Below are 25,257 nucleotides of genomic sequence, written 5' to 3'. Positions count from 1 at the left end.
TTTTTATATACCGTGCACACCCCCTATACCGCGCATGCCGCCCCGACTCTCCCGTCGCTGCCCGACTCTCCTTTAGCCCGCCCCGACTCTCCTCTGGCCAGCCCGACTCTCCTTTAGCCCGCCCCGACTCTCTTCTCCCCCTTGAAGTCCTGTCCCCACCCTGAAAGCCTGATGCCCCCCCCGAAGTCCGATTCACCCCCCCGACGTCCGATTCACCCCCCCGCAGGACCGCTCGCACCCCCACCCCGAAGGACCACTCGCGCTCAAACACGCACCCGCACCCCCACCCCGAAGGACCGCTCGCACTCCCACAGCCTCCCCCCCCATCATGTAGAAGCTGCCTACCGTCGTCCTGCTGCTTCCTCTGCCGGCGGTCCTGCCCCTTCTCTTAGCCCTGCGTCTACGCTGCTTCCTCTTCCGGCAGTCCCGCCCTTTCTCTGACGTCAGAGGCAGAGGAAGCAGCAGGACGACGGTAGGCAGCTTCTACATGATGGGGGGGTGGGGAGGCTGTGGGGGTGCGAGTGGTCCTTCGGGGTGGGGGTGCGTGTTCGAGCGTGATTGGACCTTCGGGGTGGGGGTGCGAGCGGTCCTGCGGGGTGAATCGGACGTCGGGGGGGGGGGGAACTATGTAAAAAAAAAAAGGGATAACGCGCTCACGAATATAACGCGCATGGTTATACTCGGTTTGTAAAAATCGTGTATAACGCACGCGTTATATGCGTGAAAATACGGTACTATCTTGCAAGTCACAGATTGTTTTACTCTGGCTAGTGATTGTGCTGCTTATGAAGATGTGACGGGGCCTTGTGTTTAACACAAGTTACTAGAACTCACCCATACAGCCTCACCTTATTTAAGTACTATCGGCAGTATTTCTAAATCTCTTTTAGAGCATGAATTTTGTATGAATATCTGTAGGAACAAATTAAAACCAGAAGATATTGCAATATTCAGGAGCAGCTTCATTTAAAAAAATTTGTTCTTCCTAATAAAATATTCAATTTTCCACAATATGAAATCATTCCCGAGATCAACATAGTAATCAATATTTTAATCCATTTTTATGTTCTAATAGACACGTTTATGATATTGAGGGATAAAAACAAACATATACAATAAAATGTAAAGCATTACCGATCAAAAGATCGATTATGAGATGCGACTCTGCTGCCTTGAATTTCCCTTGTCAAATGCCAGATGATAGAGAATCTAAACAGAGCTTCTAGTCTTGTCCCCTTTAAGAAAAACAAGAAGTGCTCAGTTACTACACAAGTGCTGATTTGCTAGTTATAAAGTTGTGCAATATCCTCTTTGGTGAAAAGTGTCCATTGTTCAACACATAATTAAGATCGTTGCTTTGCCTCCAAGGGGGCTGATTCTATACTTAGCGCCTGCCACATATCAGACATTGACAGGAGCCACATATAGGATAAGGCATGCTAACGCCAGGTTACCTAAGCAACAGTATCTGCTTAACAGATTAGATTATGTCCAATTGATGTGCAAATTGACTGCAACTAGCTGGCATGAAACGCTCCCCTACCATAAAGTCTGAATATCTATGAGACTTGGAGATCTGGGAAGAGGGGGTGAGCTGTGGACCTTACCCCATACCCTTTCCTATTACTCTGCTGTTCACTGTATCATCTCTCTATGTGGGGTTGGGCACTGGGGTGGGATGGGCCTGGGAGGGCTCAAATTTTATTGAGTTATGTTTATCTGCTGAAGTCTGTATTTCTGCCATTTTACTACTGAAAACTGAAAGCATTATATTTTTTTTATTTTATAATTCTTTATTCATTTTTGTATGTTACAACAAGTGTATCAATTAAACTCATATAAAACTTAAAGATACACACTTGATATATATAAAAAATCATGCTGGACCCCCCCTGAACTTAAAAAAATAAAAAAAAAATCAGCAGATAGGAAGCCTCACACTTCCAAGAGCCACCAATGTGCCTGGGTATAACTTTTTCTCTTTAAACAGGAGTATTTATGCAAACATGCTGATGGGAACGTAGCACAGAAAGAATGGAGACGTTACCTTATCATTTTCCAGCAGCGCCTGGCAGATAATCTCTTCACAGATATTAGGAGATGGTGCCAGGCAGTGCAACCTGTAGAAGAGCTCCACGCAGGTGATATGGTGCTCCCGTGTGTCCTTATTTAACTGATTCCAAAGCACGTGCGCTACCCTCTGAGGAAGAAGAAAGCAATTCAAGACTTTCCCTCTCCACTCTACAGATTGCTTACATGACATTTAAAAGAAGCTATTTTCTTTGGCCCATATGGCACTGCCCTGAATGCTGAAAGCAAAGATAAAAAGCTGGTTGTTTCTTAGCTAAAATTAACTAGACTAGAACAAAGACAGACTGTAATATGAAAAACACCTTCCTGGAACACTAAATCACCTTGGCCGTGCCAAATCCACCTCATTGCAATGGGAAGCCAGACAGCATAAGGTATGTCTATCTTCCATTTTGAGACAAAAAATACATCTCATAATTCACACTGGGCTCCATTTATGAACCCGCGGTAGGTAAATACTTCAATGCTCATAGGAACTGAACGAGCTTTGGAGCATTTACTTCGCCGGCCTGTTGTAAAACCTTCTACCGCAGTTTCAGAGAAGCCAGCGATTATGGCAGGAACTGATGAAGAAGCATCAACACACGCTTTGCATTGTGGGCAGGCAAAAAGAGACTAAAGGACTCTTGGTTTATGTCTCACCTACTCTTATATCTTTGGCTGCTGTGAAATCTTGGTTGCTGGACGATGGGATGCCTGCACTGAGTGTCTCACTTCTTTATAAATGGAGTCCCCTTCTCTCTTTCCTCCTCCTATTTTAATTTTCACCTTTATATTTTTATGCTAAATAAGCTGCTCTGAAAACCTGATTACTGCAGAGGGAAGTATTTAGTTATTAATACCAAATCCTGATGGTATTTTGGATCTTTATATACTGCTTATTGTATGGGAATAATTCCACTTTGTGTATACAATGATCCTCATTGGTATTTTCTCTTAATAAAATCTTTAAACCATAAACTGCTCTGAAAGAATATTGGGGTTTTTTTTTAAACTAGGGTGGCAAATGAAATTTTAATAAACCTAAAACTGAAACTTCGACAACTAATAGCCAGCAATGTCACAGCAGAAGCAGTCTATCCCCAGCATCTGTGGCTCTCTGTCATACTCCCTTCAGCTCCGAGAAGGGGGGCATTTAGGATTAAGGGGGCTATAAGTCTTTTAAATAACTAACCATTATTCTGACTGCAGCTTATGCATAAAGTAGATCTCTAAATATTATAAACTTTTTATGGAAGAGACACTGAAATTATCTGATTGAATTCATGGGTATGTACTAGCAGCTGCTTCCCTCCTCCGCCCGCAGCTCCCCAAACTCTTTTGTTTGTCAGATACCTAAAACCTACTGTACTGTAACTGTTCTCCAACCAGTGGCGCAGTAAGGGGGGGTACTGTGGGGAGGGGGGTGGAGTCCGCCCCGAGTGTGGTCTTCCTAAGGGTGTGGCACCCCTCCTCCTCTCCATCCCTTCCCCGTTCCTCTCTGTGTAACGTACCCGCGCCCTTTGCCTTCCCCTGTACCTTTTTTATCTTCCCCGGCATTGGCGCTCTCTGACACCACGTCTGGGACCTGCACCTAAGAAGTGACATCAAAGGACGAACCGATACTGACCTGGGCATGCAGCTCACGCTGGATAAGTTAAAAAGGTATGGGGAAAGAGGTGGGGGGCTTTAACGGGGGGGGGGGGGGGGGGGGGGGGGCACTGCTGCCCTGGACACCGCTCACCCCTTACTATGCCACTGTCCCCAACTGTAGGCTCTGGGAAAAAGCGCACAATCATCCTTCATGTAGTGCTACTGTAGTTCTTCCAGGAGATGTAACGACTTTCTTATGAGGCCAGCTCTTTGTTTTCCAGCATCCCATCCAGCTAGACCCAATACATCTACTGGCAGTGTCAAAATGGAAAAGAAAGGTAAGAAAACCTACACAAATCACAAGTTATCCTGGTTTGCAAAGCGTTTTATGTTACTGAACACTCCCTGTCTGGTACTAATGCTTTGGCAGATTGACATATTTTAATCCAAACAAATTAAAAAATCCAAATAAAACTTGACATGGGTCATGTTTCAATAGCGCTCTAGTACAGTATGTACAGTTTACACATAGATGGACTTTGGAGCTTCACAAACCCAGCACCTTAAGGACATGCTCCCAGAAATGCCGGGTCAGACCAATGATCCATCGTGCCCGGCAGTCTGCTCCTGCGGCGGCCCCTAGGTCAAAGACCAGTGCTCTGAGACCAGCCCTACCTGTGTACGTTCTGGTTCAGCAGGAACTTGTCTAACTTTGTCTTGAATCCCTGGAGGGTGTTTTCCTCTATGACAGACTCCGGAAGAGCATTCCAGTTTTCTACCACTCTCTGGGTAAAGAAGAACTTCCTACGTTTGTATAGAATCTATCCCCTTCTTTAGAGAGTGCCCCCTCGTTCTCTCTATCTTGGAGAAGGTGAACAACCTGTCTTTATCTACCAAGTCTATTCCCTTCATTATCTTGAATGTTTCGATCATGTCCCCTCTCAATCTCCTCTTTTCAAGGGAGAAGAGGCCCAGTTTCTCTAATCTCTCACTGTACGGCAACTCCTCCAGCCCCTTAACCATTTTAGTCGCTCTTCTCTGGACCCTTTCGAGTTGTACTGTGCCCTTCTTCATGTACACGACCAGTGCTGGATGCAGTATTCCAGGTGAGGGAGTACCATGGCCCGGTACAGCGGCAAGATAATCGTCTCCCATCTGTTCGTAATTCCCTTCTTAATCATTCCTAGCATTCTGTTTTCCCTTTTCGCTGCCGCCACACATTACACAGATGATTTCATTGACTTGTCGACCAGTACTCATAAGTCTCTTTCCTGGGGGGGTCTCTCCAAGTACCACCCCGGACATCCTGTATTCGTGTATAAGATTTTTGTTACCGACATGCATCACCTTACACTTATCCACGTTGAACCTCATTTGCCATGTCGTAGCCCATTTCTCAAGCATGTTTATGTTATGTTGCAGGTCTTCGCAATCCTCCTGCATCTTCACTATTCTGAATAACTTCATGTCGTCAACGCACCTACGCCACCTACTCTCACCAGATGCTGCTTAGTGTATATGTTTTACCGTCATGTCTATATTGTAAATTATGTCATCTCTGTCCTGTTTCGATTATATTGTGGATGTACTTTGTATCCCGTTCTGGGCTCCTTTGGGAGGATGGGCTAAATAATTGAATAAATAAATAAATAAAACAAATAATAGATAAATAGAACCGGTAGTTAGACTGGTGTGTAAGGATTTGATGTCCATTATGACTAGAAAAATTTTAACCCGCTTACATGTTTATTCATTAAATTTAAAATCAATTCATACTACCTCCCTTTCTATCAAAATATTCATGGTGCGTCCCCCAAAAGTCCTGATTCAAAGATATTACCTTATCTACTCTTTTATATACATATACACACATACACATATAGTTTAGTTACTTACCGTAACAGGTGTTATCCAGGGACAGCAGGCAGATATTCTCATGTATGGGTGATGTCACCGATGGAGCCCCGGTACAGACCACTTTAAAAGTGCATCGCCACTTTAAGTCTTTAGAAAGTTCATGATAGCCCGAACCGCACATGCGCGAGTGCCTTCCCGCTCGACGTAGGGTGTGCGGTCCCTCAGTTAAGATAAACCAGCTAAGAAGCCAATCCAGGGAGGTGGGTGGGTTGTGAGAATATCTGCCTGCTGTCCCTAGATAACACTTGTTATTGTAAATAACTGTGCTTTATCCCAGGACTAGCAGGCAGCATATTCTAACATATGGGTGACCTCCAAGCTAACAGAAATGGGATGGTGGGAGTGTTGGCCTTAAGAAAATAAATTTTGTAATACAGATTGGCCAAAGTGCACATCCCATCTGGAAAAAGACTCCAGACAGTAGTGAGAAGTGAAAGTATGAACTGAGGACCAGATGGCAGCTTTACAGATTAAGGCATCTAAAAACTGCTTAGATTTCTTGGAGCCAGCTTCAAGGGGGATAGAAAGAGTCTCAGACATTTCCCTTAAAAATCTGGAAAAAGATGACTTGTCAGATTTTTGAGTAGGCTCTTGAGAAGATGGTAAATGAGAATCCTCTTCTGAAGAGACCTCATCATTAGATACAAGGGGTTCTTGATCAGAATCACTCCACAGGTCTGAATCTCGGGTTGGTGGAGTCGGTGCCGAGCACTGGGTGTCAAAGGCTCGAGATGCTTCATTTCTTTAAAGCCTTGCCTGATCTGACTGACACCGTTTCAGGAGATGTCTGAGAGGAAGAACGGTGCCGGGCTGTCCCCGATACCAGTTCCTTAACCAGGTGAGGCGGCACCGATGGAGACTCTCGAAAAGTTGGTACCAGTGTTGAAGGCTCAGACTTGACTGGCCCTGGAGAAGCCGGCGTCACCATAATGGGAAGTAAAAGTTGTAACTGCTCCCGTAACTCATCTTACAGCAATTCTTTAATTTGCCGTTTAAGGGAATGCACCGGTACCGCTGGCTTTTTCGCCAGTACCTTTGGTACGGCTCTGCGCTCTGGCGATGAGGAAGCCGATGTCGAGGCACTTACCGAAATCGGAGCCGAGTGTTTTTTGAGTCTCCTTGAGGTCGACAGGACTTGGCTCACTGCCATTTTGACCAGAGGACCCAAAGGGGTGGGGGAAACCTTCTTAGCTGGCTTACCCACTGGAACGTTCGACACCGAAGATGGCTCCATCAACATCGTATGTTGCGGTGTTGATTTAGATGTGGACCCAGACATTGGTAATGGTGTCAACTCACCCTCCATAGCGATACCAAAGAGGAGGCGTTGCTGGATCTGACGGTTTTTAAGAGTCTGCTTCTGGAGGGAAGAACAATGGGTACAAGATTACATAGAAACATAGAAATTGACGGCAGAAAAGGGCCATAGCCCATTGAGTCTGCCCATACCAATGACCCACTCCCTGATTCTTACTCCCATTTTCTCATGAATATCCCATTTTCTCTTAAAATCTGATACGCTGTTGGCTTCAATCACCTGCTGAGGCAGCTCGTTCCAATGATCGACCACCCTTTCGGTGAAGAAGTACTTCCTAGCATCACCTTGAAATTTCCCTCCCCTGATTTTCAGCGAGTGTCCTCTGGTTACCGAGGGTCCTGTAAGACTGAAGATATCATCTTTCACCTCTATAAGCCCCGTGATATACTTAAAGGTCTCAATCATGTCCCCCCTCTCTCTTCGCTCCTCCAGTGAGTACATCCGCAGTTTTTTTAACCTTTCTTCATACGTGAGATCCCTGAGCCCCAAGACCATCCTGGTAGCCATTCGCTGAACCGACTCAATTCTCAACACATCTTTCCGGTAGTGTGGTCTCCAGAATTGAACACAATACTCGAGATGAGGTCTCACCATGGATCTGTACAGTGGCATTATGACTTCAGGTTTTCTGCTGACAAAACCCCTACGGATGCAGCCCATCGTTTGTCTTGCCTTGGACGAAGCCTTCTCTACTTGATTGGCAGCCTTCATATCATCGCTAATGATCACTCCTAAATCACGTTCCATCGTGGTCCTGGACAAGGTTTCACCATTTAGTGTGTAAGTTCTGTGTGGATTTTTTTTGCCTAGGTGCATTACTTTACATTTTTTAACATTGAAGCCTAGCTGCCAAGTTGATGACCACTGTTCCAGCTGTCGTAGGTCCTGCGTCATACAGTCAGGCACACTGCTTTTGCCTACTATGTTGCATAGTTTGGCATCGTCGGCAAACAGTGATACTTTTCCTCTAAGCCCTTGGGTCAAATCTCCTATGAATAAATTGAATAGAATCGGCCCTAAGACGGAGCCCTGAGGTACTCCACTCATCACTGCTGACGTTTTGGAGGGGGTACCATTTACCATCACCCTTTGAAGCCTACCATCTAGCCAATCCCCTACCCATGTAGTGAATGTATCCCCTAATCCCATCGATTTTAGTTTGTTCAACAGCCTGTGCTGGACCCCAGACACTGGAGACACCAGCGGTGCAGATCAGTGATAGAAATAGGGTGAGCACAGCGTCCGCATTTTTTTAAAACCCGTTTGAGGACGGGACATTGAGGGAAATATGGCCTCGGCAAAATAGAAGTCCCAGGCTGTGGAGGTGGAACAGGCCCCGCCAGGCCAAACCCGCGAAAGAGAAAAAAGTAAAAAAAAAAATTAAAAAATAATTTTTTTTTTACGAAAAGAAAAACAAATACTGACTGAAAAGTCAGAAAACAAGCCGCGTGAGTGGAAAGGCAGCTAAAAAATATCAACAACCATTGACAAGTGACTTCTTAGCTCCGCGGAAACTAAGAAACCGAGGGACCGTGCACCCTACACCGGGCAGGAAGGCACTCGCATAGTTCAGGCTATCGCAAACTTTCTAAAGACTTAAAGTGGCAATGCAGTTTTAAAGCGGTCTGTACCAATACTCCATCGGTGACACCACCCATATATGAGAATATGATGTCTGCTTGTCCTGGGATATAGATATAGATATTAGTATTCTTTGATTTATAATGTTAAAAAAGGGGGTTAATACTCACTTGTACTAGGATGTGTAGGTGTGTGTGTAGGTGTAGGCGTATGTAGGTGTAGGTGTGTGTGTATGTAGGTGTAGGTGTGTGTGTAAGTGTAGAATACTAATTAGGTTTGATGATTTATAGGCTTGAGAGCAGTTTAGCATTCTTCCAATGATGAATTATCAACCAAATTATGGTAGGACTTTCCAACTATTGGTTTTCTGGCAACTTGTTTGATTTTCAAAATACACAATTGCGATTCGGCATGCAGAGCACAATACACTGGACAGCCATATTGCTTTTAGTGACTTAAGATGACTTAACATCGCAGTGATCTGAATAATCAACAGTATACTAGTCAAGTTTACAGATCTGCAAAAATATGAAAGAGCAATCGGATAGTATGTTGAAAGCAACTTTGTGTATCTTTGTGCTTTTTAAGTAGAGCTGAGAATTTTGTTTCAATATATTTATGATATTATTTACTACATAGCAGATCGGTATTAAACTATTGATTTCCTTTTTATCCATGTATAGCCTGGGCCATTGAGCATACTGTACTACAATATTGATCTAATGTCCACCAGCAGACACATCCCTTGATATGTATTGTAAGCGTCATATTGCAGTGTTTTGTATGTGTTATGTTATGTTTTAAGTCCCTGATGCAAGCTCTCCCTAAACATGGCCATGTCGGGTTTTATATTTGGATTATAATATATCAGTCCAGACTGTCATTATTACCGCCTGGTGGCCTGCTGTTTAGTCTCCTGGGCATCGTGTGGGCCCTTGTGGTCCTAATGCTTTTATTGTAAGCTGTATAAAATGAAAGGTGCTGATTAAAGATAGCTACTGCAAGCATCATTCAGAATCAATTGTGGGTGATCTTAATCTATAGTTCCCTGGTGGTCTCAGATCACTATTAACTAAAACTGTAAGAATACCTTTGATACTGGCAGCAGATGGCTTTAGAATACAAACACCAGCTCACTGGCCGGTGGTCCAGGCACAGCAAATCAGTGAATCTAGTGTACAGTGCTATAATAGAAAGTGAAAAGCCGTTATAGGATTTGGACACCTGATAGAAATCCGTTTTTTCCGCCAGAAGCTTCAGAACACCTGGTGCAATGGGAGGAACGGTGATCATCTGTAGCTTCCCAGAGAAGGGATTATAGCCAGAGGTTTTGTACCGCTTGACTCGGTCTTCCATCACGAGCGCCAGGGACTGAGAGTGATTGATGACTTCCAGCATGGTGGAGATGGACACATTTTGAATGTAGCAGTCGCTCACACAGCAGCAAATCATGAGGGATTTAAACCAGAGTGGAAAGCTGGCATCAGCACCACCTCAACACACGAATCAAAGAAAGAAGAAAGGGAAGCCGCATACAGTCAATTCCATTTCTACATATTTAAGATGCAAGCTTAAATTTATTTAAAGCAGCGTATCGCAAACTGGGCGCCCCACGTGATTTCAGGTGTGCCGCAAGATTCCAGGAAGGAGAGGCACCAGCGCCGGCTGACTTCCTACAAAGATGTGTGTCTTGCAGCAAGAGGCACATCCTGTAGGCAGTCAGCTGCTACCAGCGCTTCTCCTCCTCCCCGGAATCTCTCGTCCTCCCTGGCACCTTTTTTTTTTTTTTCAGGACCCCCTCCGCCCCCACTGGAGGCTCAGGGCCCCGTCTGGAGGGCCTCTGCGCATATGTGGATGTCAACATCATGGTGACGTCTGCGTATTTCCAGGTGCCCTCGAGTCGCAGCCCCAAGTTTAGTGTGCCGCGGCTCGTAAAGTTTGCGAGACACTGATTTAAAGAGTAATTTTCAAGATACCTTTTTCTGTAGGTAAGCACTCTTCTGAAAACTGCTCTCTCTAAATCTGTGTGCCCACTGTTCATATTATATGTATATTTCCTTATGGGGGAAGGTGATGCTATTTGGGTAGGGTGTAGGCAGGCCCCCCCCCCAAAAAAAAAAGTACATGCAGAGATTGCATTTTTAAATGCCTGCATGCTTGTGCAACTGCAAAATACATGGCATAATAAATCCCAATCAGATCTTCCAAGGTAAACTCCACAGGGAGTTTCTCTAAAACTCAATTTGCAGACCAGGAGAGAAACAGCAAATTCCATTCAAGGAGAGCAATTTCCAAACCCATTTATCTATGGGTAAAAATTTAGGATCCCACTTTTCTGAAGGACTGGGGTGGGGGGACACCACAAATTACTCCTCCCTGGACACAGTGAAGGAATTTGCTTAATACTAGGGGGTTCAAGCACCTGCTGAACTCAGATATGGCACTGATGGGTAAAAAAAAACCTCAAACTGTTCCACAATGTGCATTCAGCAGAGGTACTCTTGGAGACAGGGATTACCGTATTTTCGCGGATATAACGCGCACCCGTGTAAAACGCGCACACGGGTATAGCGCGCAGAAATCACGATGATATGTACAAAAACTTTTGTATACCGCGCTCACGGGTATACCGCGCATGATGCCCGACGCTCCTTTCGCCCGCCCTGACTTTCCGTGCGCTGTCCCGACTCTCCGTTCACCCCCCTGACTTTCCGTGCACTGTCCCCCCTTGAAGTCCTGTCCCCCCTTGAAGGTCTGTCCCCATCCTGAAAGCCTGATGCCCCCCCCCCCGACGTCCGATACATCCCCCCCCCGGCAGGACCACTCGCACCCCCACCCCGAAGGACCGCCGACTCCCCAACAATATCGGACCAGGAGGGAGCCCAAACCCTCCTGGCCACGGCGACCCCCTAATCCCACCCCGCAATACATTACGGGCAGGAGGGATCACAGGCCCTCCTGCCCTCGATGCAAACCCCCTCCCCCCAATGACCGCCCCCCCCAAGAACCTCCGCCCGTCCCCCATCCGACCCGCGACCCCCCTGGCCGACCCCCACGACACCCCCACCCGCCTTCCCCGTACCTTTGTGTAGTTGGGCCAGAAGGGAGCCCAAACCCTCCTGGCCACGGCGACCCCCTAACCCCACCCCGCACTACATTACGGGCAGGAGGGATCCCAGGCCCTCCTGCCCTCGACGCAAACCCCCCTCCCCCCAACGACCGCCCCCCCCCAAGAACCTCCGACCGCCCCCCCAGCCGACCCGCGACCCCCCTGGCCGACCCCCACGACCCCCCCACCCCCCTTCCCCGTACCTTTGGTAGTTGGCCGGACAGACGGGAGCCAAACCCGCCTGTCCGGCAGGCAGCCAACGAAGGAATGAGGCCGGATTGGCCCATCCGTCCTAAAGCTCCGCCTACTGGTGGGGCCTAAGGCGCGTGGGCCAATCAGAATAGGCCCTGGAGCCTTAGGTCCCACCTGGGGGCGCGGCCTGAGGCACATGGTCGGGTTGGGCCCATGTGCCTCAGGCCGCGCCCCCAGGTGGGACCTAAGGCTCCAGGGCCTATTCTGATTGGCCCACGCGCCTTAGGCCCCACCAGTAGGCGGAGCTTTAGGACGGATGGGCCAATCCGGCCTCATTCCTTCGTTGGCTGCCTGCCGGACAGGCGGGTTTGGCTCCCGTCTGTCCGGCCAACTACCAAAGGTACGGGGAAGGGGGGTGGGGGGGTCGTGGGGGTCGGCCAGGGGGGTCGCGGGTCGGCTGGGGGGGCGGTCGGAGGTTCTTGGGGGGGGGCGGTCGTTGGGGGGGGAGGGGGGTTTGCGTCGAGGGCAGGAGGGCCTGGGATCCCTCCTGCCCGTAATGTAGTGCGGGGTGGGGTTAGGGGGTCGCCGTGGCCAGGAGGGTTTGGGCTCCCTTCTGGCCCGATATTGTCGGGAAGTCGGCGGTCCTTCGGGGTGGGGGTGCGAGGTGGTCCTGCCGGGGGGGGATGTATCGGACGTCGGGGAGTCGGCCGGGCAAGAGGGCTTGGGCTCCCTCTTGCTCCGATCGTGGATGCGGGTGCGAGCGCGTGCGAGCGGTCGTTCGGGGTGGGGGTGCGAGCGGTCCTGCTGGGGGGGTGAATCGGGCGTCGGGCGGGGTGGGAACTTTTGTATACCGCGCTCAGGCATATAACGCGCGAGGGGTATGCGCGGTAGGTAAAAACGCGTATAACGCGCGCGTTATATCCGCGAAAATACGGTACTGCAATTGATAGAATGTTGTATTTCTGAATGATGGATTTATTTTAGTCAGAAAAAGGAAACTTCCTTTGGTAGTCTCAGCAGCCATTTTCACCAAGGAACCAGCAGGGACAGGAGCAACTGAGAATCCTCCTGTTTCAAAGAAGCTACTAGACTACCAGAGCAGTTAGAGGGTAAAAAGGTTATGGTCAGGGTGGCTGAACTGGGGGGGGGGGAGGTTTGGTTTTAGTCAAAAATGCACTGCTATTTTTGGCTGAAAGCAAAGGATGACCAGGCCAGTGTTGGGGCCGAAGCCAAAACCAACATTTTTTCAGCTTCTAGTAGTTTCACACTGCAGCAGATCGGCATTTCTCTGTATCTCTATGGCAAAACAGGAGACACAGTGAAACTATATTCAGTGAGTATTTTGAAAATATGCATAGCAAGTAATTACATTCATCCTTCCTCGATTCAATATATGCACTTTTCAAAATGCTGCTTAGCTCAGAAGAGGTACAGCTTCCTTTCAGCAACCGAGCAATACTTAGTGTTTTATGTTGCACTAATTCTCAAAAGATAAATGCCAGCACAGCGCGAGAATATTTTCTTACCAGGCACTTCAAAGAGAGATGAATATAGCTGTTCTGTTTCTTCTTCAGACAGGTAGACCGGGAAGGTAGTACAATCCAGAAGAAGGTGACAAGCAGCTGTGAAGGCCTCTCTACAGTGCTCGGTCACCTCTCCCATATCCATCACAGCCCGATCGATGTCCCAGTCTTCTCCCATCCTCTGTTTCCCAGTCTCATGGGAAGAAAGGTTGATCGAGTCCAGATTTTTGGATATTAGGAAGGGCCCGCCTGTGAACAGATCCGATAACATCCGCTTGAACTGTGGCACGGTGATCGGTCTGGCCTCCCAGGAGCTCCTTTTTTTCTTACTGCCACTGTCGGTGGCAAGACCGTGCCCGTTCTCTGGCTTCTTTTCTTTGCTCAGATTCCTGAGCGAATTGCTCCCCTCGTCCTGTTGAATCCTAAAAATGTGCTTGCTGGCAAAGTTGGCAATCAGCTCGTGGATGCAGTGCAGGGTCTTCTGCATGCTGCCAACACGCGTCCACACGTTGTCCCTTTCTGGAGTCACTCGAGGCATGCCCAGGTGCAGGGAGAGCTCTGGTGAGGAGGCGCTCAGGCCTATTCCACTGTCTTCGGACTTCAAAGGAGGGAAAATGGGATCCTCTCCTTGCTCTCCAATTTCGACGTCAATAGTGTGATCTTCAATTTTACCTTTAGTTGGGCTCTGAAATGGCAATGTGTAGAGTGGATTTGGGGCATTTATAAAAACAAGGGGAATGGAAAATACAATATACTCTAATTTATTAAGGAACATTAAAACCTAAATAAAGTAAAAAAAAAAATAAAAATAAAAATTATAAACAAAGCCCTGCCAGCTGTACATCTTTCTTTAATTCAGCAGCCAGAACTTTTATTTATAAAATGACAATTGTACAGAATTTTGTTTCTTTTTATACTTTAACAAAATAAGTTCAGGCCAAACTACCAAACTCTAACCATCTCTCCTCCCTTTCCTGTCCCTCCTTGTAATTGAAAACTGGTTACCAATACACTTGACAATTACTCTCTGTATCTTCACTGTATATGTACAGTCTCTTCCCCTGTAAACCGATTTGAACTGTTTGTGCTATAGTGGTATACAAAAATAAAGTTGGTGTTATTATTATTATAAAGCTATTCAAGGCTTGTATGGATGGGATCAGATGGTTTGCAGGGACGGGGACCGAGCTCGCGGGGACAGGGACTGAGCTCATGGGGACAAATTTTTTCCAATAATATTACCTCTAAATCAGAACCCCATATGGACAACAAACCTCCTCTCTGCAATACTAACAGGCTTTAATTTCACACACACACAAGCCAATCACACAACAGGTAGTAGTAACAGGGAAAAAGAAAGGAAAGAAAGGTGGAGAAAAAGCTTCAGTTCAGCTTCATCTGGCAAAAAACTCCATCTTTCAAGGCTAACCCTGTACTCTAAAACAGTGTTTTTCAACCTTTTTTGGGCAAAGGCACACTTGTTTCATGAAAAAAATCACGAGGCACACCACCATTAGAAAATGTTAAAAAATTTAACTCTGTGCCTATATTGACTATATATAAAGTAATTCTCTTGAATAGGAATCAAATAAACACAAAAAGTATTTTATAATGCTGCCACCGCCAACAACACCGTTGGCGGTGGCACTCAAGTGGCTAAAGAGCCGCAGTTTGCCGGCCTAGGGTCAACACTGGAGGGTGGCCAGCTGTGCACCCCCTTGGGACGTAAACCCGGGGTGGGGCAGACCGCCCCCCCCACCCTGGTATGCCACTATCTGTACCTCACTCCCTCCCTATGACCAAAAATTCTCCTTTCTTCTATTCCCCGTGTACACAACCATCTCTTTCCCTCCCTTCCTCTCTCCAAAGTCCATTTCTTCTGTGTCCAAAAACGCATTCCCTCCCCCACCTCAGCATCTCTTTCCCTCCCTTCCTCTCTCCCAAATCCATTTCTTCTGTGTCCAAAAACGCATTCCCTCCCCCACCTCAGCATCTCTTTCCCTCCCTTCCTCTCTCCCAAGTCCATGCCTTCTGTGTCCAAAAACCCATTCCCTCCCCCACCTCAGCATCTCTTCCCCTCCCTTCCTCTCTCCCAAGTTCATGCCTTGTGTCCAAAACGCACTCCCTCCCCCCTTTTGTGTTCCGTGTTTGCCTCCCAGCCCATCTTTGCAACTTTCTCAGCAAAACGAAGCTCAAGCCGCGAGGCTTGTCTTCTGCTTCCTGCCTGCCCTGCCGCGCACAAATAGCCGAACGGAAGTATTCTCCGACGTCAGCACTGACGTCGGAGGGCAGGCTTTGCTTAAGCCCTCCCTCCGACGTCAGCGCTGACATCGGGGAACGCTTGCGATCGGCTATATGTTAGCTGCAGGGCAGGCAGGAACAGAAGACGAGCCTCGCGGCTCGAGATGTATTGAACTCCGCGGGTCCCCCGTCCAGCTCTCTCCTGTCCACGTGGGGCGGACCGCCCCTCTCCCTAGACTGGTGGTACTGCCCTGATGGCGGCCCTGACTGTACGGCACACCAGGCAACATCTCGCGGCACACTAGTGTGCCGCGGAACAGCGGTTGAAAAACACTGCTCTAAAATATAGAACCAGTAGAAAAAGCTCTATGGTAGCCTGCAGGGAGATGTTACAAAACACACCGGGACACACAGCCCACAGCCCCTGGACTACTTTGCTACAGTGCTGATTTACCCATTTTTTCACAACTGTGGGCTGTGTGTCCCGGTGTGCTTTGTAACATCTCCCTGCAGACTACCATAGAGCTTTTTCTACTGGTTCTATATTTTGGAGTACAGGGTTAACCTTGAAAGGTGGAGTTTTTTGCCAGATGAAGCTGAACTGAGGCTTTTTCTCCACCTTTCTTTCCTTTCTTTTTTCTCTGTTACTACTACCTGTTGTGTGATTGGCTTGTGTGTGTGTGAAATTAAAGCCTGTTAGTGTTGCAGAGGGGAGGTTTGTTGTCCATATGGGGTTCTGATTTAGAGGTAATATTATTGGAGTTTAACTGACCCTTTTCCTGAGAGTATATGTATTAGTGAGACAAATTTTTTCCTCATGTCATTCTCTATTCTAAATCCTTGCATGCCAGTGATTTAGAAAGATAATCACTAATTACAGACAGGAAGGGAGAAACGGCTCTGAAATGTGGAACATACCCCACTTCCACTTCCCATCTCTATGTCCAGGTATGCAGGTGGCATTTGGACTTTGCTCAGCACTTTGAAGCAGGTCTTCAGGGCATGAGTGACCTCTGCCAAGCTCAGGGCGTCCACATTCTCCAGAAGGGACTGAACCATATAGCTTAACATCTGAGGTAGGTACTGGGTCTGCACTTCAGAATACAGCTCCTGGAAAATAATAGATAAATAGGATTATTCTGTGCTCTCATAGGCACAGTAGCTTTGTAACAGCCTATGTAACTTGTGCAATCAATATGTGCCACAGTTACACCAAGTTTCAAAGCAAAAGTAATAGGCAAAATTTCTTTTTTTTATAAATTCTTTATTCATTTTACATCTTTCAACAAGTGTATCAATAAATGACAGTTGAAATTAAATACAACACTTGAATTTCTATCATATTTAACATTTATAGATAAAATTTAATCCCTTCCCACCCACTCCTGCCATAACATATGCAAATATAACCTATAAAATAATCTTTTCTACTGATCCAAACATTGAATAAATTCAGAATTTCCCCCTCCCACTCCTTTACTTGTACTGTATTATAATAGAAAAATGGTATCTATTCATTACAATAATTTGTCAATGGCCCCCATATCTCTTTAAATTTCTTATAATTCCCTTTTTGTATGGCTATTGTTCTCTCCATTTTATATATGTGACACAATGAGTTCCACCAAAAACTGTAATTAAGCCTGCTCCAATTTTTCCAATTATGCACGATATGTTGTATGGCGACTCCTGTCATAATCAATAAAAGCTTATTATTGTTTGATGAAATTTGGCTCTTTGTCGTATCATATGACAAGGCTACAGGATTCTCTAATAAACAATTTATTTGGGTCCAGATTGATTTCCAAAAGGTCAATATAAAGGGACAAAAGTATAATAAATGATCTAATGTCCCAATCTCAATATTACAATGCCAGCATCTATTAGACTTAGAGCTGTTTAACTTCTGTAATCTAACTGGGGTCCAAAATGCTCTATGTAAAAGGAAAAACCAAGTTTGCCTCATAGATGCGGACACTGTACATCTCATAAGAACATAAGCAGTGCCTCCGCTGGGTCAGACCAGAGGTCCATCGTGCCCAGCAGTCCGCACACGCGGTGGCCCAACAGGTCCAGGACCTGAACTGTAATCCTCTATCTATACCCCTCTATCCCCTTTTCCAGCAGGAAATTGTCCAATCCTTTCTTGAACCCCAGTACCATACTCTGCCCCATTACGTCCTCTGGAAGCGCATTCCAGGTGTCCACCACACGTTGGGTAAAAAAGAACTTCCTAGCATTCTCCAAGACCAAATTCGTGGCCATTGAGACGCAGTAATTTGATGCTTAATCTCAATACTCCAAATGTCCCCAAGTCCAGTTTTAGGTTTTTTATTTACAAATCCATTTATCGAGGGGCGTGGCTTGGACGCGAATGCTGACGGTTGGGTGAAGGAGAAGCTCCGTACAAACAAGCTTATTTTACAGAAATTACTACAAAAAAGAAATCATAAAACATTACAGAAGATGACATCTAAAAAACAAAACAAGTGCGATTCAGAAGCTAGTGGATCCGGTATCAGCAGCAGCAATAAAAGATCAAAACCAGAGCCAAATAATACACCTTCAAAAGTTCCGTTGCCATCGGATGAAAGTCCCGACGTCATGGAAGAATTGAGACAAATCAAAGAAATAGTATTAGACAGCAACAAAAAACTAAAAAAAGCAATTGAAGATGCTGCACTTCTTACCAAAAGAGTGGATATAGTTGAAAACAGAATAAATGACCTGGAAAACAATACAGAGCAACTGAATACAGACATGAGAAAATCTAAAATAATATGGAAAGAAGTTGAAGAAATTAAAAGAGACTTGGAAGACAGCCGAAATCGAGAAAGAAGAAATAATTTAAGGATCATCGGGATTCCGGAAGGGGTAGAAAAAAATGACCCTATAACATTCCTGGAACAATTTCTACCTAAAATATTACCTTTAAAATTCAAAGCTGCATTAGAAATTGAAAGAGCACACAGAATACCAACACAAAATAAAAACCTTCAATCAAGACCAAGAACTTTAATATTTAAACTTTTGAGACACCAACAAGCAGTAGAAATCTGCCAACTTGCAAAGGAAAACAAAAACCTCAAATGTCAGGATGCAAGAATCCACATTGTCCCTGACTTTGCAAAAGAGACCGCATTACGAAGAAAACAATTCCTGGACATGAGACCCCAACTGCGAGCTCTAGGGGCTAGATATGGCCTTCTTTATCCAGCAGTAATGAAAATTACCATTGCTAACAAAACTCAAAACTTTTCAGATCCTACAAAACTTCAAGAATTCATCGATCAATGTGAACAGCCAATGACCTCTTAAACAAGAACTTATTATCGAAAAATATATTTGTGTTTGTATTTATAATTATATTTAAATTAATAAACATAAAGATTAAATATAAAATACAAATATAAAGTTCGATATAGAAACAGAACTTTTAACTTCAACTGAAAGGAATTGAAAGAACATGGAATTGTGATTTGAACTGCAGGAACATTCTAAACAACGACAGCACATGTTTAAAGATATATACAAAAACTTACATGTGGAACTCTGAGCCAGGAAGCATTCCGATGGTGAGACTGTGGAATTGCGCAGTATTTGACTTTTATTCACTCATGACCTCACATTAAGAGAGTCGCTGATTGGATAAGGAAAGCAAGGGGCGTCAAAATTAAAAAAAGGCACCAATCGCTTTGACAAATGTAGGATATTGAGTAAAACGAATTCGTATTGGATAAAAGTAAAATTTCCTTTCAATGAATAAACTTCCGGTTACTTTGCGTTTCAAAGCACACAGGACAGGAAACGACATATTGTCATGCTGCTGGGAGACGAGATACGAACGAACTTGAGACAAACGGAGGATTGGATCAACAACAAAGAAGGGTGATGGATGCAGAATGAAAATTGTCGGAGATAACAATGGACATGAACAGCTTGGGACGCAAAATGAGACAGGTTTGTGAAAACTGAGAATAATTTCCTGAAGTGCTTTTGTTTAAATCCCTCCACATCTTAAGTCAAAAAAAAAATAAAATAAAATAAAAAAAAGCATAGAATTCAATTAGATACCTTTATTGAATTCATAGAAAATTCTACCTACATCTTCCTTTGATAAAGTACTGTATGACACTGAGCTGTCTCGAATGATACCACCGGAATGATATTTGTTTGTTGAGCCTTTTTGCAGGACAGAGATGCGATTTTATGGCGACGGCCATGACAGTGACAGACACTCAGAAAGGTTATGGCCGCGGCTTGCACTGAAGGCCGCGCAACAGTTTTGTAAAGAGAGGGAATGTTCTTCTGAATGTGATAGTTTCCTACTCTTTGATTTGATATTCTAAAAATTGCAACTAATAACTATTTTGAAGGGAAAAAGATTAAAATTAATCTCCTGAAGGTCGGACTGAGGAGATGTCTACTCATCCTTTGTGACTGCTTTTAAACATATACCTAAGCCTTAAAAATATAAGTTATAATATTTTAAATACAATTATTCATCATTTTGAATTAATTTATATCTAACTGAACTTGTGATTTACATTTTTGCCATATGTAATAATTTCCTTAAAGAATAGGGAAAGAATATAATTCATACTTAATATTTAAAAATGAAAACATATCTTGACAACACTTAGAATTTACTGTTAGAAAACATTTACTTTATTATACAATACAAACCAAAACATAATAATAAACTTTAAAAAAAAAAAAAAAAAAAAAAAATTATAAATTGGGAATTTATAATAGAATAAAATAAATTAAAACATCTCTAAAGGGAGAAATATAATTAAAAAAGATAAAATAAATAATAATGGTAGTAAATATAGTTATATATTGTAATAGCTTGTAGGAGTTATATACACCTAACCTCAATATGCGTATCCAAGTGGTCATATTAAAATGGGGAGGGAAGGGAGGGAAGGGAAGGGGGAAATATAATGGAGAATGGGATAAAGAAGAAAAAGGGGATATTCTAAAATATTTTAAATACTGGGAAAAAAAAAATTAAGGAAAACAATTCATATAATTTTAAAGAAAATATATCAAAAATGCATAAATGGATCTTAAAATAATATCCTTAAATGTTAATGGTCTAAATCATATGATAAAAAAGAAAAAATCACTATTATTTTTAAAAAGGCAAAATGCGGATTTATGCTTTATACAAGAGACCCACCTCTCAAATATTGAATCTAGTAAACTACAAGGAGGTTGGGTCAAACATTGTTTTTTCTCACCAGCTACAAAGAAAAAAGCAGGAGTTGCTATTCTGGTAAATAAAAAATGTAATGCTACATTCAAATTAAAGGCAACAGATATTAATGGAAGATGGATAATTGTGGAAATGAATATGGGAAATACTACCATGACGTTGATTAATATATACGCCCCTAATTCGAACCAAAATGAATTTTTTAAAACTCTTCAACAACTGATATTACCACTGGCTACTTCAAATCTAATAGTAGCTGGGGATTTTAATGCTGTTATGGATCCTCTATTGGACAAAAACCCAAGTAGATATATGAAATCAATGGGATTAGATAATTTAATACAAACTTGTGATTTAATAGATATATGGCGAATACTTCATTTTGATGGACGGGAATTTTCATTCTGTTCTCATGTTCACAATTCCTTTTCAAGAATAGATTATATATTTATATCAAAACACCTAGCATATCAAGTAACAAAAGCTGCCATTGATCCAATTATTTTATCAGATCATGGTGGGGTATGGATTGAAATTAAAATCACAGATCAAAATACAAATAGAACAATATGGAAGTTTGATAATGCATTGCTTGCTGATCCAATATTCTGTGAAAATTTTCAAATAAAAATGAAAGATTTTTTTCAAATAAATGATACAGATGAGATCTCTAGAGAAATATTATGGGATGCATTTAAAGCATCAATAAGAGGACAAATTATTTCTTATTCGGCTTATCTTAACAAACAAAATAGAAAACAATACTCTAATTTAGAAAAAGAAATTAAAAATTTAGAATTAAAATTAATAGGAAAATGGGAATATTCTACACAACAAGAATTGTTAAAACTCAAAGGTAAATACAATGAAATATCATCAAAAATGATAAGGAAAGATTTATTTTCTCAGCAGGCGTTGTATTATGGAAACTCAAATAAGTCGGGAAGAATACTGGCAAATTATTTAAAAGTGAAAAAAAAGAAAACAAAAATAATTGCTATAAAAGATGAAAATGGTGAAACACTTACACAAATTGAACCAATCTTAAAACAATTTCTAAAATTCTATAAATCTCTTTATTCTTCCGAGACTTATTTAAATAAAGAAAAGGAAGGTTTAGAATTCTTGAAATTATTAGAGGGTCCAAAAGTTCCTGAACATATAAAACGAAGTATGGAAGAACCAATATCAATAAAAGAATTAGAAACAGCTTTGAAATCCCTTAGAGTTGGATCCGCTCCAGGTGGTGATGGTTATACAGTGGAATTTTATAAAACATTTCAAAACTCTTTATTACCCTATTTATTAAATCTTTTTCAATATCAACTTAATAAAGGTTGTACAAATGGCACTATGGCAGAATCATTAACAATAGTTTTGCCAAAGCCAAATAAAGATCCCACTTTGGTATCGAACTATAGACCAATTTCTTTAATAAATGTAGATGGAAAATTATTAGCAAAAATCCTTGCGTTAAGATTGGCTAAAGCTCTCCCACATATTATAAGTATGTCTCAAACAGGATTTGTTGCTCAAAGACATTCATCTCATAACACTAGATTAGCATTCCATATGTTATACTTAACAAAGAAAATGAATGAGCCCACTTTTGCTGTTTCTTTAGATGCAGAAAAGGCTTTTGATAGAATAGAATGGACATTTATGTATCAAACAATGGAATGGTTTGGTATAGGTCCTGGATTCACACAAATGATACAAACATTATATAGCTCCCCTTCTGCTAGATTATACATTAATAATACGTTTTCAGAAAAATTTAATCTACAAAGAGGAGTTAGACAAGGTTGTCCTTTGTCTCCTTTACTGTTTGATATAGTTTTAGAACCCTTAATATTAGCAATCCAACAAGTAAAGGAGATACAAGGTATAACTCATTCAGATAAAGAATACAAAATATCAGCTTATGCTGATGATTTACTATTATATTTGAGGAATCCAGAATCTACCATTCCATATTTACTTGAACTAATAGAAAAATTCGGAAAATTTTCAGGATATAAAATAAACTGGAATAAATCAGAAATACTTCCATTAAATATACATTGTACAAAAAGTTTATTTAATTCATTCTCTTTTGTTTGGAAGGAAGATGCTATTAAATATCTTGGAATTTGGATTACAAAAAATATAGAAGATACAATGAAAATTAATGAAAAAAATTTATTACAAAAAGTGACAGAGATGTGTGAGCAATGGAACCCTTTACACTTATCTTGGTGGGGAAGAATACAAACTGTTAAAATGATGATATTACCTATAGTCTGTTACCAAATGGGAATGATACCAGTTTTCTTCCAAAATTCTTTTTATAAAAAATTAAATAAGATATTAACAAAATTTATTTGGCTTGGAAAAAACCCAAGAATTGCATTAGTGTCATTGCAAAGATCAATTGCGGAGGGAGGGGTAAATTTTCCCAACTTTTATAGGTATCATCAAGCCTATATTTTACGTCAAGGTATGTATTGGATCCTCCCAGAGCCCACAATAAATATTCCAGATTGGTATTGGCTAGAATGGAGACTTATGTTTCCATTACGTCTTAGTCATGTAGTTAGTATCAAGATGCCAAGGCTATACAAAGAACATAAAATATTCATGGATACATGGAAAACTTTAAGATATATAAGTAATCTAACTCCTATTCCAATTAGTAAATCAACAACTCAAACGATTTGGTTAAACCCCAAGATCAAAATAGGCGGTTTCAAAATAATCTGGAAAAACTGGATGATAGCAGGTATTCGTATTCTAGATGACATAATAAAAAATGGTAAAATGCTGGAGTTTTCACAATTGCAACATAAATTTGATCTTAATAAAACACAATATTTTAGATGGTTGCAATTGAAGCAATCCATTCAGGTAGGGTTCCCTGAATGGAAAAATCTTACTAATTATCACAGTTTGGAATTCCTGTGTTTCCAGATTAATTCAACAGGTCATGAAGCTGCACAGTGGTATAAAATAATATCCGGATATATAAATAAAAAACCAAAAAATGGTCTTAGAGACATTTGGAGCATTGAGATAAAACACCAAATTAGTGCATCTCAATGGCCACGACTTTGGTCTTGGAGGTTAAAATGTACGGTGTCAGCATCTATGAGACAAACTTGGTTTTTTCTTTTACATAGAGCTTTATGGACCCCTACACGTTTACATAGAATTGATAGCTCTAAATCTAATAGATGCTGGCACTGTCATGTTGAAATTGGGACATTAGACCATCTTTTATTCTTTTGTCCATTCATATTAACATTCTGGAAATCAATTTGGCCTCAAATAAATAGGATGTTGGAAAACCCAGTAGCCTTGACATATGATACTATATTATTTGGAACAACAATGAGAAAAAAAAGTCAAATAACATCAAATAATAATAAACTTTTGCTTATTTTAACTGGAATAGCAATACAACAAATTACATTTAATTGGAAAAGACATGACAGATTAAATTACACTTTCTGGTGGAATTCTGTTTGTCATATATATAAAATGGAGCTTACCATAGCAACACAAAAAGGATATATTAATAAATTTCAAAAGATATGGAGACCATTAACAGATTTTTGTAATGAATGATTAACTTTTCCCATGGAAAAAAAAAAAAAAAAATATTGATTGGAGGGGAATGGGGAGGGATTTCGTTTTTGATTTTTACACACTATGTCAATATTGAATGAATTACAAATAAAGTTGTTTTTAAATATTATTGATTGAAAGGGAGGGAGGGAGGGGGGATTATTGCTTTCAAAAGAAATTATATAGAATTAGATTTACTGCATAATATTATAATTTTTGTATAAAATTAATTTTCTAAAAAATGTTAAACTTGATGATGATAGGTGTGTCTATCAAGTGTGTATATTTAAGTTTCTAATAAGTTTATATGAAACACTTGTTGTAACAAAAGAAAATGAATAAAGATTATAAAACACAAAAAATACAAATCCATTTATCAATTTATACCACTGTGCGGCCTGGTGTCCCTAGAAGTCCACCTGAAAGCATAAGAATTCTAAACTATATTGCGTATTAAGATTTTTCCATTCAGGGAACCCCTCCTGAATGGCCTGCTTCAGTTGCAACCATCTAAAGCAGTGGTCTCAAACTCAAACCCTTTGCAGGGCCACATTTTGGATTTGTAGGTACTTGGAGGGCCTCTGAAAAAATAGTTCATGTGTTATTAAAGAATTGACAATTTTGCATGAGGTAAAACTCTTTATAATTTATAAAGTGTTTTTTCATAATTGAATGTATTACATGTATTTCACTTGATGTAAGAATTTAAAAAAAGAATAAAAAATATTTATTAAAAAAAAAAAAAAATTTATAAATCTTTCCTTTTGGCTAAGTCTTAATAATAATATTGTCATTTATAGCTAAAGAGACATATGATCAAAAAACTGTTTTATTTTACTTTTGTGATTATGATAGACATACTGAGGGCTTCAAAATAGTACCTGGC

At 42.0% G+C, this 25,257-nt stretch overlaps 1 protein-coding gene across 2 annotated transcripts in view; it reads right to left on the bottom strand.

Annotated features, from left to right (window-relative positions):
* The window catches only part of DOP1B (DOP1 leucine zipper like protein B), a 245,892-nt gene that overhangs the window by 119,944 nt on the left and 100,691 nt on the right, over nucleotides 1-25,257 (bottom strand). For both annotated transcript variants that reach the window (XM_033947781.1, XM_033947782.1), the window contains exons 13-17: nucleotides 16,463-16,654; nucleotides 13,307-13,988; nucleotides 9,704-9,972; nucleotides 2,048-2,200; nucleotides 1,135-1,235 (exon numbers count right to left, since the gene is read on the bottom strand). In XM_033947781.1, coding sequence (XP_033803672.1) covers nucleotides 1,135-1,235; nucleotides 2,048-2,200; nucleotides 9,704-9,972; nucleotides 13,307-13,988; nucleotides 16,463-16,654 — 1,397 coding nt within the window. The remainder of the gene's footprint in view (nucleotides 1-1,134; nucleotides 1,236-2,047; nucleotides 2,201-9,703; nucleotides 9,973-13,306; nucleotides 13,989-16,462; nucleotides 16,655-25,257) is intronic.

Source organism: Geotrypetes seraphini, chromosome 6, assembly GCF_902459505.1.
Source record: "Geotrypetes seraphini chromosome 6, aGeoSer1.1, whole genome shotgun sequence".
In the NCBI taxonomy this organism is placed as follows: domain Eukaryota; kingdom Metazoa; phylum Chordata; class Amphibia; order Gymnophiona; family Dermophiidae; genus Geotrypetes; species Geotrypetes seraphini.
This window is presented reverse-complemented; position numbering and strand designations above follow the sequence as displayed.